Source organism: Maylandia zebra, linkage group LG15, assembly GCF_041146795.1.
Source record: "Maylandia zebra isolate NMK-2024a linkage group LG15, Mzebra_GT3a, whole genome shotgun sequence".
NCBI classification, from domain to species: domain Eukaryota; kingdom Metazoa; phylum Chordata; class Actinopteri; order Cichliformes; family Cichlidae; genus Maylandia; species Maylandia zebra.
Genome location: NC_135181.1, coordinates 1,668,363 through 1,680,142, shown reverse-complemented (window position 1 = coordinate 1,680,142; position 11,780 = coordinate 1,668,363). Strand labels below are relative to the sequence as shown.

Here is an 11,780-nt window from a genome sequence, read left to right as displayed (position 1 = left end):
GTAAAAGGCCCTGACGATGTACCTGTGGCACTTCTTCCTTAACTTTAGTGTATTTATTGTAGACTGAACTATTTTTTATTCTTAATCTTGCTGCTGTAACACAGTAGTTTTCACCTGTGGGATCTATCTATCTACGGGCAATAGCTCGTGGTCATGGATTGGCCTCCCCAGAGCTCAGACCTCAATTGTCTTGAGGCAGTGTGCGATCGATTTTGACAGAGAAAAGAACAAAAGCCTGAAACATCTAAAGAAGATCTTTGAACCTTCTCCAAGAAGCCTGGAGAACTATTCCTGAAGACTACTTAAAGAAATGAGATGAAAGCGTCCTTTGTTCAGATGTTTTAGAGCTCAGACGTGTTGAAAATTTGACTTTCAAACAAAATATAAAGCAATGAGGCTACCTCAAGATTTTTGGACATTACTGTATGTGTACTGGTGATTATTAGTGCCATGGAGGCATTAATGAAGGAAACCCACCCGGCATAGTAGCTAAAGAGTCTGATGTTCTTGAGAAGTAAACAGCTAAAAAGAGAGTAAAATTATGAGGTGGCCTCCTCCAAATGAATCCTAACATGGCTCTGAAAGTTTGGGCATATAGTCAGGCAATGTTTTGCTTTGCTGCCAAAAAACGTGGACATAGCAGGTCTGTTCACGTTCAGGTTATGCTGCGTGCCGCCATCTCTTCAGCAGCATCGTGTCCGTGGGTCATAGCTTAGATCCTGTGCTGGTTGTCACCTGTGCGTTTGACTGGACAGTGAGAGAGAAAAATAAGAAGGCCTGAAGGAAATGAAGAAGAAAAGTATATGATATCAGACAGTGTGACATCATCATATTTCTTTCCAGGAGCTAAAAAAAAAAAGAAGAAAACGCAGCAAACCTGTTCCAGCAATCCTGTGAGCTTGGGCATAAACACTAATGCTTTTCTCCTGACCTTTTAACTTACCTCTTCCTGGCCAACTCGCTCTTACCCGCCAGGTAGTGCCATCTCCCACAGATGGAGAAGAAATGCTGAGACAGGCCTTAGCAGCTGGGGGCCACAGAGCAAAACCGAAAGCAGCATCATTACAGTCAGTCACCCACCGTTTAGCAGACATGCCCTGTGTCTCCTGTACCTGCTGCTGAACAAAGCAGTGAGGCCGAATCAAACCGTTCAGCGCCTCAGAGCCGGGCAGGGAGTGAATGCACCGTAGCTGCAGTAATGGACACGCAGCCGAGTTTGTACAAAAACTTGACAGACACAAAGTTAAAGGGCAAGAGCTCCACTGCGCCGAGTGTCCCTCTTCATGAACTTTAGTCGGGCAAAGTCATATCCTTTAATAGCCTGTAGGATGTTGATGTTTCCTGCTAGCAGAGTAAGAAAATCAGGGAAAAAGAGAAGAGGAGGCAAAAATGCTACACATTTTTAGCTGCTTTGGCAGGATGACAGCTGGTCATTTGGGCTTTAATATGTTCCGCCAATTCTTCCGTGAGCTCCAGTGAAATTTCGTACACATTCAGGGTTCCAAGAAGATGAATCACATTCAGTCATCTTCATCTGCTCGATGGACTGGCACAACGTTCAGCAGTACTATTCCCAATTACATATTTTTAGAAAGTTGTATTTAGCAGTACTGACAACTCCTGAGTAGATTGCCATACAAGTTGATTTCATCCAGTGCTGACAAGCCAAACGTTGAATCCTCTGCTTGATGACGAGTTTGATTTTAGCTGTAGTCTTTTTGTGTTTTGTTCTGCTGAGAAAATGTTAGAATGTTAACACACGCGCACAAAAAAACAGTAATTAACATCATCTACCTTATACATGCTAAACATTAGCATGCTTATGTGAGTATGTTAGCATATATGTCTTAGTATTCTGGTGTGCCCAAGTATCTCAAAGCAACCCATTTTAAATCCCAACAATGTTATCAAGAGAACCTCAACAATCAATCCCCTGGAAGTAATGACTTTGTGACTGTGGCAGTGAAGAAGTCCCGTTTAACAGGAAGAGACCAGCTCAGGGAGAGAAAAATGTTACACTGGCTCTGCCTACAGTGCTGATTATAATTAATATATAGCTTTAGGAGCAACACCAGGCTCTTCACAGAGCTGTTACCACGGCTGCCACAAAAGACGAGGAAGATGTTGTCACGATGCGTTAATCACGATACAATGATACAGCGATTTTGCGATGTGCCGTGAATTGCACGAAACTATATTGCAATAAACTGCGAGTTATATCATCTGCTTTCTGTAATACAATAAATTAATTTGATTTGGTTCAGTTGCTTTTGTTGGTGCACAGCGGGACTGTGAAGCAGATAAACTGACCACAAGTGTCATTAAAACTTGTGTATGTGCATGAACATGACAACCAAGTTAGTTGTATTACAGTCTAGGTCAACTGAAAGCACAAATGTGTGGACTACTGTACTGCCAGTGTTGGGAAGGTTACTTTTAAATGTATTCCACTACAGATTACAGATTACATGCCCCAAAATGTATTTTGTAACGTATTCTGTTACGTTACTCAATGAGAGTAACTATTCTGAATACTTTGGATTACTTAATATATTATCATGCTTTTTACAACCACATGAATGTCCTATTGCTGTGTGATTTATTACTATTACTGAAGGTTACTCTCCATACCAACACCAACTAGATGTTTAAATCTTGATATAAATGAGTAACAGTAGGTGGACATTAGGTAAGGCTGCACTTTTTGCAGTGATCTCGTATAGAAAACTATTCCACGCATATATAAAACAGGTCTGTGGCTCTGAACCGTAGTAAAGGACCTCTGGCTGATACGTCGGGTTCGTGTCGGGCTCGTAGCTGAAAACTAGCTTTACTTTGTTGTCTGGGTCAACTTTGCTAGCAGAGACAGAGAGAGGCGTTGAAAGGCTGCTTATTGTTTCAGAGGAAAACGGGAACACGGCGTACAGTCGAGTCTTAATAGCTTACTTACAGCTGGGCTCGACAGGCTCTGTTTGGCTGCAGTGGTTATTATTATATTTACATGCTTCCAGCTCCCATTTCTGCTCCGTGACAGCTCGTACTTTTCCTTTTTCTCCCTCCCTCGCTCACAGACACATAACGGGTATGGCAGTCCATCCTCCCTGCAGCACGGACTACACTGCCCATCAGGCTGCATGCTTTAGGGCGATGCCTATAACACTCTGCTATTGCCTTCATATTAAATCATATTTTGAACAATAATTTTTAAAAATATTTCTTCACGTCATTATGTGGCCGCAAGTAGGGGCAACATGGGCCGCGAGATTGAGACACAGACATGAGAGCCTCTGAATGTGTGTTTTGTTTGTGTTTGTTTGGAATCACCAAAATTAGAGAGGGGACAGCCTAACATATGAAACAGGAAAATTCCGCCATGTAATCCATTTCAACAAAGTAACTGTATTCTGAATACCACCTTTTTAAACGGTAACTGTAACGGAATATAGTTACTCATATTTTGTATTTTAAATACGTAACAGCGGTACATGTACTCTGTGTACTGCTGCACTGTGACCGTGAGACAGCAGGCTCCTCTCGTCCTGTATGAAGTAAATAGCTGTTATAATCACATATGAATTCACAGCCTGTGATACCCACACATGTAACTCATCACCTTTCTCTAGAGTCGGGGTCTCTGCAAAAAACTGCAGTAAAAGTATCAAGTAACAAGGTTCCAGTGTCTTGAGTAACAGAAGCCCTTGATTTCCACCAAGTTGTATAGACACGGGTCATTTCATATGAAGAAGATGATAGATTGTACTATTTTCTTAGCTCACTCTTAACTGTCAGGTAGCTTTGTCAAGCTAAGTGTCTCCAGTGTTTGTTGGTTTTTCAGTTGCGTTCATTTAAGGTTAGCTTCCATAGCTAACATTATCTCAGGCGTCCTTGCAAACCACACATCATATCTACATCAGAAATGCAGCCAAGAGGCCCATGGTGACTCTGGACGAGCTGCAGAGATCTACAGCTCAGGTGGGGGAATCTGTCCACAGGACAACTATTAGTCGTGCACTGCACAAAGTTGGCCTTTATGGCAGAGTGGCAAGAAGAAAGCCATTGTTAACAGGAAACCATAAGAAGTCCCGTTTGCAGTTTGCCACGAGCCATGTGGGGGACACAGCAAACATGTGGAAGAAGCTGCTCTGCTCAGATGAGACCAAAATGCAAAACTCTATGTGTGGAAAACTAACACTGCACATCACTCTGAACACACCATCCCCACTGTCAGACATGGTGGTGGCTGCTTCTCTTCAGCAGGGACAGGGAAGCTGGTCTGAGTTGATGGGAAGATGGATGGAGCCAAATACAGGGCAGTCTTGGAAGAAAACCTCTTGGAGTCTGCAAAAGACTTGAGACTGGGGCGGAGCTTCACCTTCCAGCAGGACAACGACCCTAAACATAAAGCCAGGGCAACAATGGGATGGTTTAAAACAAAACATATCCATGTGTTAGAACAGCCCAGTCAAAGTCCAGATCTAAATCCAATCCAGAATCTGTGGCAAGATCTGAAAACTGCTGTTCACAAACACTGCCCATCTAATCTGACTGAGCTGGAGCTGTTTTGCAAAGAAGAATGGGCAAAGATTTCAGTCTGTAGATGTGCAAAGCTGGTAGAGACAGACCCTAAAAGACTGGCAGCTGGAACTGCAGCAAAAGGTGGTTCTACAAAGTATTGACTCAGGGGGCTGAATAATTACGCACACCCCACTTTGCAGTTATTTATTTGTAACAAATGTTTGGAATCATGTATGGTTTTCGTTCCACTTCTCACGTGTGCACCACTTTGTGTTGGTCTTTCACCTGGAATTCCAATAACATTGATTCATGTTTGTGGCTGTAATGTGACAAAATGTGGGAAAGTTCAAGGGGCCGAAAACTTTTGCATCCACTGTATCTGATTTGTCCCATCATTGTTAAAAAAATGCAAAAAAATTTGATATTTGATTTTTAGAATATGAAGGATTTTTTGAATATAGTTTTTGGCCTTTTTGTGGCTTTATTGGACAGATACAGTGAACACTCACAGGAAAGCGAGAGGTGGAGACAAACGGCCACGGGTCAGATTGAAACCCGGGCCAGCTGCTCTCAGCCATACGGCATCTGGTCGCTTTCTCATCCAACTGAGCTAAACCAGCACCCGAATCTAAAGTGATTTAAAGCAATGCCACCATGTTTGTTTTACCAACTTCCTTCTGCACACTTTATCACCTCTGCTGACCTACCAGCTGGATCCACATGTTTGATGTGGCACAGATTTGATGCCAAGTTGAGTTCCTGACACAACCTTTTCATTTAAGCTTGTGAAGTTTACTAACTTCAGACTCTTTGAGGTTGTGTCTGTTCCCAAAATGAAATCAGACTTCTGCATATGATCACTGTGTTAACAGCTTCCCAACAAAGTACTAATACGTTCAAGTTATACGAGCAAATGATATTAAAAAACAAAATATTGCAATGTACATTTTTTAAAACTCTTTTTTTTATTTGGTCTTACAAAACAATTAGTAAAATCATGTTGTGGTAAAAGCTGATGGGTAAAAAGTAACAGATGGTTTAAACACTGCAACATAAAAAATTCTTTCACAGTTACACTCTTCAAACTTTGTGATTTGATGCATTTTTTTAAACGCAGCAGTTGTTCCAATCACGTGAAACGACCCTTGAAACACTCTGAAAATGCATTCGAGTACCATATGTTTGATGTGTCTCCAGCCAGTTTTTACATAAGCAGTCCTCGCTAAATATTCCCAAAGTAATGTTTCATTTCCACAAATCTCATGAGTCTTAGCAGCGAGGAGACCTTGATTCTCCCCACTTTGAATAGACCTTCATGTGAACATTATTATTAATTCATCAAGCTGCCAGGCCGGGCTTTAGCCTTAATACATTTTGAGATTGAGCTATCTTCCCTGGCAAGGCTCGGAGTGATTAATGATTGAGGAGAGGTGAGAGCATCAGCTTAGTCCACTACAAACGTATGAACCCGTGAAGAGTCTGGGTCAGAATTCCAAATGATCCAAAACATTCTGTTACACCGCTCCGCTTAACATCAAAGTGTTTGCATAAGAACGCTAAAAACGGCGTCTCTCAGGCCGCCCTACAAAGTCGAGCATCTCCGACAAAGCCGTGGGATCAAATCTGGTTACACACAGCTTTAAGCTTATCCTGTTTGTGTGATGGTTGCTTTTGTCAGGCCTCAAAGGCTTCTGAGCACCAGAGTCACCTCAAATAAGAGGGAGAGAGCTTCAGAGAGCAGAGAGTATCAGCATATGCCCCAGCGGCGAATGAGATTCTGCTTAGATTATTCAGCGGGAACACCAGCTCAGTCCTTATTTTTCCTCTGCTTGGCTTTTTTCTTTTCGTCTCTCTTGTTTTATCTAGTCGGTTGAAAAGCACACACTCGCTTGCAAACGGCGCACATCCCTCCACACTCCAAACTACCCGACACTTTGTAGACAAAAGATAAAACGAAACCTTTTGAAGGTCGACACGCAACAGGTGAAAGATGTTGGGGTCCTGGTGGTGCGGCGCGATTGTTTTGGTGTGCGCGAGATGTCTGGCCTCTTATCTCTGTTGATGTGATACCTTCTTTCCACTCTGCCCCTATGTTGCTCACACTCCACCTGCTCTATGATGTCCTCGCCTCCATCTTCCTCTGGCTGTGTTGGTAAAGCAGCCGTACTGTGCGGCCAGCGAAAAGCCCTGAAAGCCAAGACTCAAAAAGCTTTGGATAAACACACTTTCTTTCTTTTTCCTTTTTTTTTCCCCAATTGTGCCACATTCTCAGAGGCAAACGGAGGAGGAGTTTGTCAGATAAATGTCAAGGCTGATGGCTGGCTGAGCTTAGTCATCGAGCAGCAAGCAGAGACTCGCGCTGCGGTTTTAGTTTCACGTAAAAATCAGTGTTTTGAAGTCTTAAACTGCCGGCCGGATGCTGTTGCAGTCCAAACCGAACACAATCTGTTCTCATCAGTGACGAGTGACGATACAGTCCCACCGTGCAAAGATCTGTTGTAACTTGACTTAGCCCCAACGTCGACCTACCTGCCGCAGTTCGCTCTGACACCTAAAACCTGAGCTTGCACTGTTCATGAGAGTAGTGTGAGATTTCTCAGCTATTTCTGGCCCTTGACCTTGTTTCTATAGGTTTCACAGTTCTCAAGAACTTAGCAAGTAAAGAGCTGTCAAGTTGTCATGTTAATTCCACTGCTGCACACCTTTGTCTTTGTTTTTTTTTGTTGTTTTTTAAAGAACTTGGATGCGGTTTCTCCTGTTATGAATCATTTGGCAGACAAAGAATGCCACTGAGAGCTGTCTACACATTCTCCTGCTAATAGTTTAGTTTGTCAGCTTCCTTTGGGGCGAGATTGTGAAACTTTCGAAGAGTTAACAGTGTAGAATTACATCTATGAATAAAAAGCATAAGCAATACAATATATCAGACTCCTTTCTCGGCAAAACATCTATGGATTTTGTTACTGGAGCCTTACTTGGTCTGATCGAGAAGCAGCCAGCGCCAAAAACTAGAATACATACATGTTCTCAAAATGAGCCCCGTGTGTTACTTTGTTTCATGTCACTGTACTGCTCCTCACATACAAGGTCTTAAATAATCAGGCCCCATCTTATCTTAATGACCTTGTAGTACCATATCACCCTATTAGACAGTGGCGGCTGGCCCATAGGGGGCGCTCGGGCTCCGCCCCCCCAAATGTGGAGGAGTAAAAATATATATTTTTAAAAAATTCATCAATGATAGTTTTACTATGTGTGTGCCCATATACAGCCAGGCGTATTTTAACATTTTCACCAGCTGACTCATTAAAGTTCAACCAACAAACGGTGTTTTTCTTCTTCTGGGGCGCTCGTCAAAGCGCCCTTGATATGCAGCGAAATAGCCTATCATTAAATGGTTGCCAGGGGAAAATAATAAATATTTGACCTATCAGCGTCGCTGAATTAAATGGTTTGGGGGCGCTTAAAATTGCGCCCCTGCAGAAAACGCGCGAAGATTTGCTGTTCTAGAATTTTACCTCAGTCAGTAGCCTAAGTGAGCTATAAGGTCAGAGAGAGACGATGGCAGCGGTATTGTTAACGGTTGAGGCACAGCCTCCCCCAAATTCGGTTAGATCGCTTCTAACCTACCCTTTTGCCAGAAGGACAATGGCAGAAAAACTGCAAGTTAAAGAGTTGGGACCTGACAAGCCCGAAATTCAACTAACCCAGGCAACGAAGGAGAAGTCAAAAGCATACAACAGGACTTTTTGTCGGAGTTGGTTCCAGCGCAAGTCGTGGCTGACAGGCTGTGGAACAGCTAATGCACTTTTTTGTTTCCTGTGCATACTGTTCAAAAGTGACAAGTGTGATTTGACGTGGACACAATCTGGACAAACCGACTTAAAGCACCTCTCCGAACGAATCAAGAAACATGAAAGCTCACGAGTTCATATGGACAACAGTGTAAAGCTAGCTGTGCTAGGGAAAACTAGCATAGCGGCGCAGCTAGATGATGGACATCGGATTGCTTTAAGAAGGCACAACGAAGAGGTAGATAAAAACCGTCATATTTTATCTAAAATCATCGATTGTATTAAGTTTTGTGGTGCTTTTGAGCTAGCAATGCGGGGACATGATGAAAGTGATTCCTCAGACAATCCAGGGATTTTTAGAGGTTTAGTCGACTTGATGGCATCAATTGATCACGACTTGAGGCAACACCTTGAAAATGCTACTGTATTTAAAGGCACCTCGAAAACAGTCCAGAACGAGATCCTGGATTGCATGTTGGCAGTTCTGAGAGAAAGGATCGTGGAAGAAGTAAAGGCAGCGAAGTTTTTAGCCATTCAAGCTGATGAAACCACTGACATTTCTACACACTGTCAGTTAGTCATGGTGCTAAGATACATTGACCAACGAAACCGTATTCAAGAGCGTTTTTTTGAATTCATCAAGCTACCCAATGCTTGTGCAGATGCAATAGCCAGTGCCTTATCGGAGAGGCTGCGCTTCATCCTCCCCCAGGGACAAGAGAGAAAGTTGATCGCCCAGGCCTACGATGGGGCCGCTGTAATGAGGGGTACCACTGGAGGAGTGCAGCGTAAGATACAGGACATTTATGCTAACGCTCACTACGTACCTTGTTATGCCCATCAGTTAAACCTGGTAATGCAACAAGCAACCTCCCACATCCCTCAAATCAGTCACTTTTTTTCCGACATAGCAGGATTCGCTTCTTTTTTTACTAAATCGAGCAAGAGGACTGCAGTGCTTGACGAGGTGGTGGCGCACCGACTTCCAAGTGCATCGGCAACCCGTTGGAACTTCAACAGTCGTGCTGTGAATACAGTGTATGAACATAAAGACGATCTGGTGAGGTGTTTTCAGACCATCCGTAACAGTGAAGGATTTGATGCCCCTACAAAGAGAGATGCCGGTGGTTTCGTGAGAATGCTGGAAGACGAAGCTTTCTGTTTTTTCCTGGCCTTGTTTCACAAGATAATGCCACATGTAGACATGCTGTATAACCACCTACAGAAGAGAAACATCGATTCTGTCACCATCGCAGGGATCACCCAGACATTCATCAGCCGCATGCAGGCTATCAGGTAGGCATAAAAGCATAAATATGTAACCTAGAATAAATGTTAATTATCTATGCATAGATTCTATCAAATTCTCTGCATATATTCTGTGTTCTGTGACTTAAATGTTTAATGGAATTCAGATAATTTTGATTTATATCAGCCTTTGAAGTAATTTTATGAAAAATATTTGATTAAGTATATTTGATGAAGTATATTCCCAGTAATGATTTGATGTAGCCTATACCATAGGCTATTTCCTGAAATTATGGCCAGGGCCTTTATTTACTTGCACTGGTTTTCCCCCAGCCATTAAACCAGGTCCGGTTATTAATTAAATCCGGTAATTCCCGGTAATTAGAACACAACCTTTGTTTGGTTTGTGTTTGGTTAATATATCCCTATTCAGTTTTCAGAAGCCATTAATGAAACTTATGTATTGGATCAGGGAGGCACTTCCTAATCTGGTTGTGGATGAGGAGTACAGGGGACCTGTTCAAGACCCACCCACAAAGAGACGGAGAACATTGGGGGAAGACAGGCAACACCATTTGGCACTGGAGGTAAGCACTAGCTGCTTGGTCTGATTTAAATCGGATCATCAGATAAAATCTAATGACGATGCTGTCAGATGTCATTTGATATAGTGGTCATGACTGTTTTGTTTTGTTATGGACAGATTTTTTTTTTCAGAATAATGATTAACATGAGACATGTGCCAAAGTCTTACCACTGAATCTAACTCTTACCAATTATATATTATTGGATAGGTGTGCGACACCATTATGAGCCATGCCAAGGAGAGGTTTTCTTTCACCAAGCACCTTGTCAGCGCCACTCTGTTGCAAGGAGACTTGTTCCAACAACACAGCAAAAATTTTCCAGATGCAGCACTACAAACCACAGTGGAAGCCTATCCCTCATTGGACAAAGCCAGACTTAAAACAGAACTGTCCCTGATCTACGACAACGAGGAGTTTCAGAGTTGTAGTGGTGCGCTGGCGCTCTATCAGGTTCTGATGGAAAACAACCTTCAAGACACATTCACCGAAACTGTAAGTCTTCTTAACATCCTCATCACCACACCAATGACAACATCAGAATCGGAGAGGTGTTTCTCTACTTTAAAGAGGATAAAAACTTTCCTGAGAAACAATATGGCTCAGGATCGGCTCAACGCTCTGGCTATGCTGTCCATAGAGAAAAAACTCACACAAGAACTTCCTGATTTCAACACCAGGGTCATCGAGAAATTTGCCACTCAGAAAGACAGACGAGCAAAGTTCTTGTACAAATAAGAACCCTTAACCATATTTACTCTCTTTCTCCATCCCTCTCTCTTTCTCTCTTTAGCCCACCCCCCCAATCAGTTTACAGTTGTTGTTTTCAATAGTTATTTTTCATTCATTCAAAAAAAAAAAAAAAAATCTGTTCATGTTCATTTTTACAAATCTATACAAATGGCCAGAATATGGTTGTTCATTTTTACAAATCTATACAAATGGCCAGAATATGGTTGTTCATTTTTACAAATCTATACAAATGGCCAGAATATGGTTGTTCATTTTTACAAATCTATACAAATGGCCAGAATATGGTTGTTCATTTTAAATTTAAATTAAAATTGTGTTGTTTGATGTACTCATTAAATGGGTCATTTTAGTCGATATCATAAAAATTGCCCCCCCTGAGATTTTTTTCAGGAGCCGCCACTGCTATTAGAGCACTTCGCTCTCGCTCTGCAGGCCTACTTGTTGTTCCTAGAGTATTTAAAAGTAGAATGGGAGGCAGAGCCTTCAGTTTTCAGGCCCCTCTTCTGTGGAACCAGCTTCCAGTTTGGATTCAGGAGACAGACACTATCTCTACTTTCAAGATTAGGCTTCAAACTTTCCTTTTTGCTAAAGCATATAGTTAGGGCTGGACCAGGTGACCCTGAATCCTCCCTTAGTTATGATGCAATAGACGTAGGGATTCCCATGATGCACTGGGTGTTTCTTCTTCACTCACTATGTGTTCACAGACCTCTCTGCATTGAATCATATCTGTTATTAATCTCTGTCTCTCTTCCACAGCATGTCTTTATCCTGTCTTCCTTCTCTCACCCCAACCAATCACAGCAGATGGCCCCGCCCCTCCCTGAGCCTGGTTCTGCTGGAGGTTTCTTCCTGTTAAAAGGGAGTTTTTCCTTCCCACTGTCGC

General features: G+C 42.5%; 1 protein-coding gene across 1 annotated transcript; it reads left to right on the top strand.

Annotated features, from left to right (window-relative positions):
- Positions 1-7,675: 7,675 nt before the first annotated feature.
- On the top strand, positions 7,676-11,285 carry LOC143412566 (zinc finger MYM-type protein 1-like). Its single transcript, XM_076873652.1, has 3 exons — positions 7,676-9,605; positions 10,030-10,144; positions 10,352-11,285. Exons 1-3 carry the CDS (start codon positions 8,077-8,079, stop codon positions 10,877-10,879), a joined length of 2,172 nt encoding a protein of 723 aa, XP_076729767.1. The 5' UTR covers positions 7,676-8,076; the 3' UTR covers positions 10,880-11,285.
- Positions 11,286-11,780: the final 495 nt, after the last annotated feature.

Bases quoted from the DNA above. Each gene is read 5' to 3' on its own strand.
- LOC143412566 (XM_076873652.1), top strand. From the start codon at position 8,077: ATGGCAGCGGTATTGTTAACGGTTGAGGCACAGCCTCCCCCAAATTCG. The intron at 9,606-10,029 runs GTAGGCATAAAA...GTATTGGATCAG, and splicing joins AGCCGCATGCAGGCTATCAG to GGAGGCACTTCCTAATCTGG. The intron at 10,145-10,351 runs GTAAGCACTAGC...ATTATTGGATAG, and splicing joins AACACCATTTGGCACTGGAG to GTGTGCGACACCATTATGAG.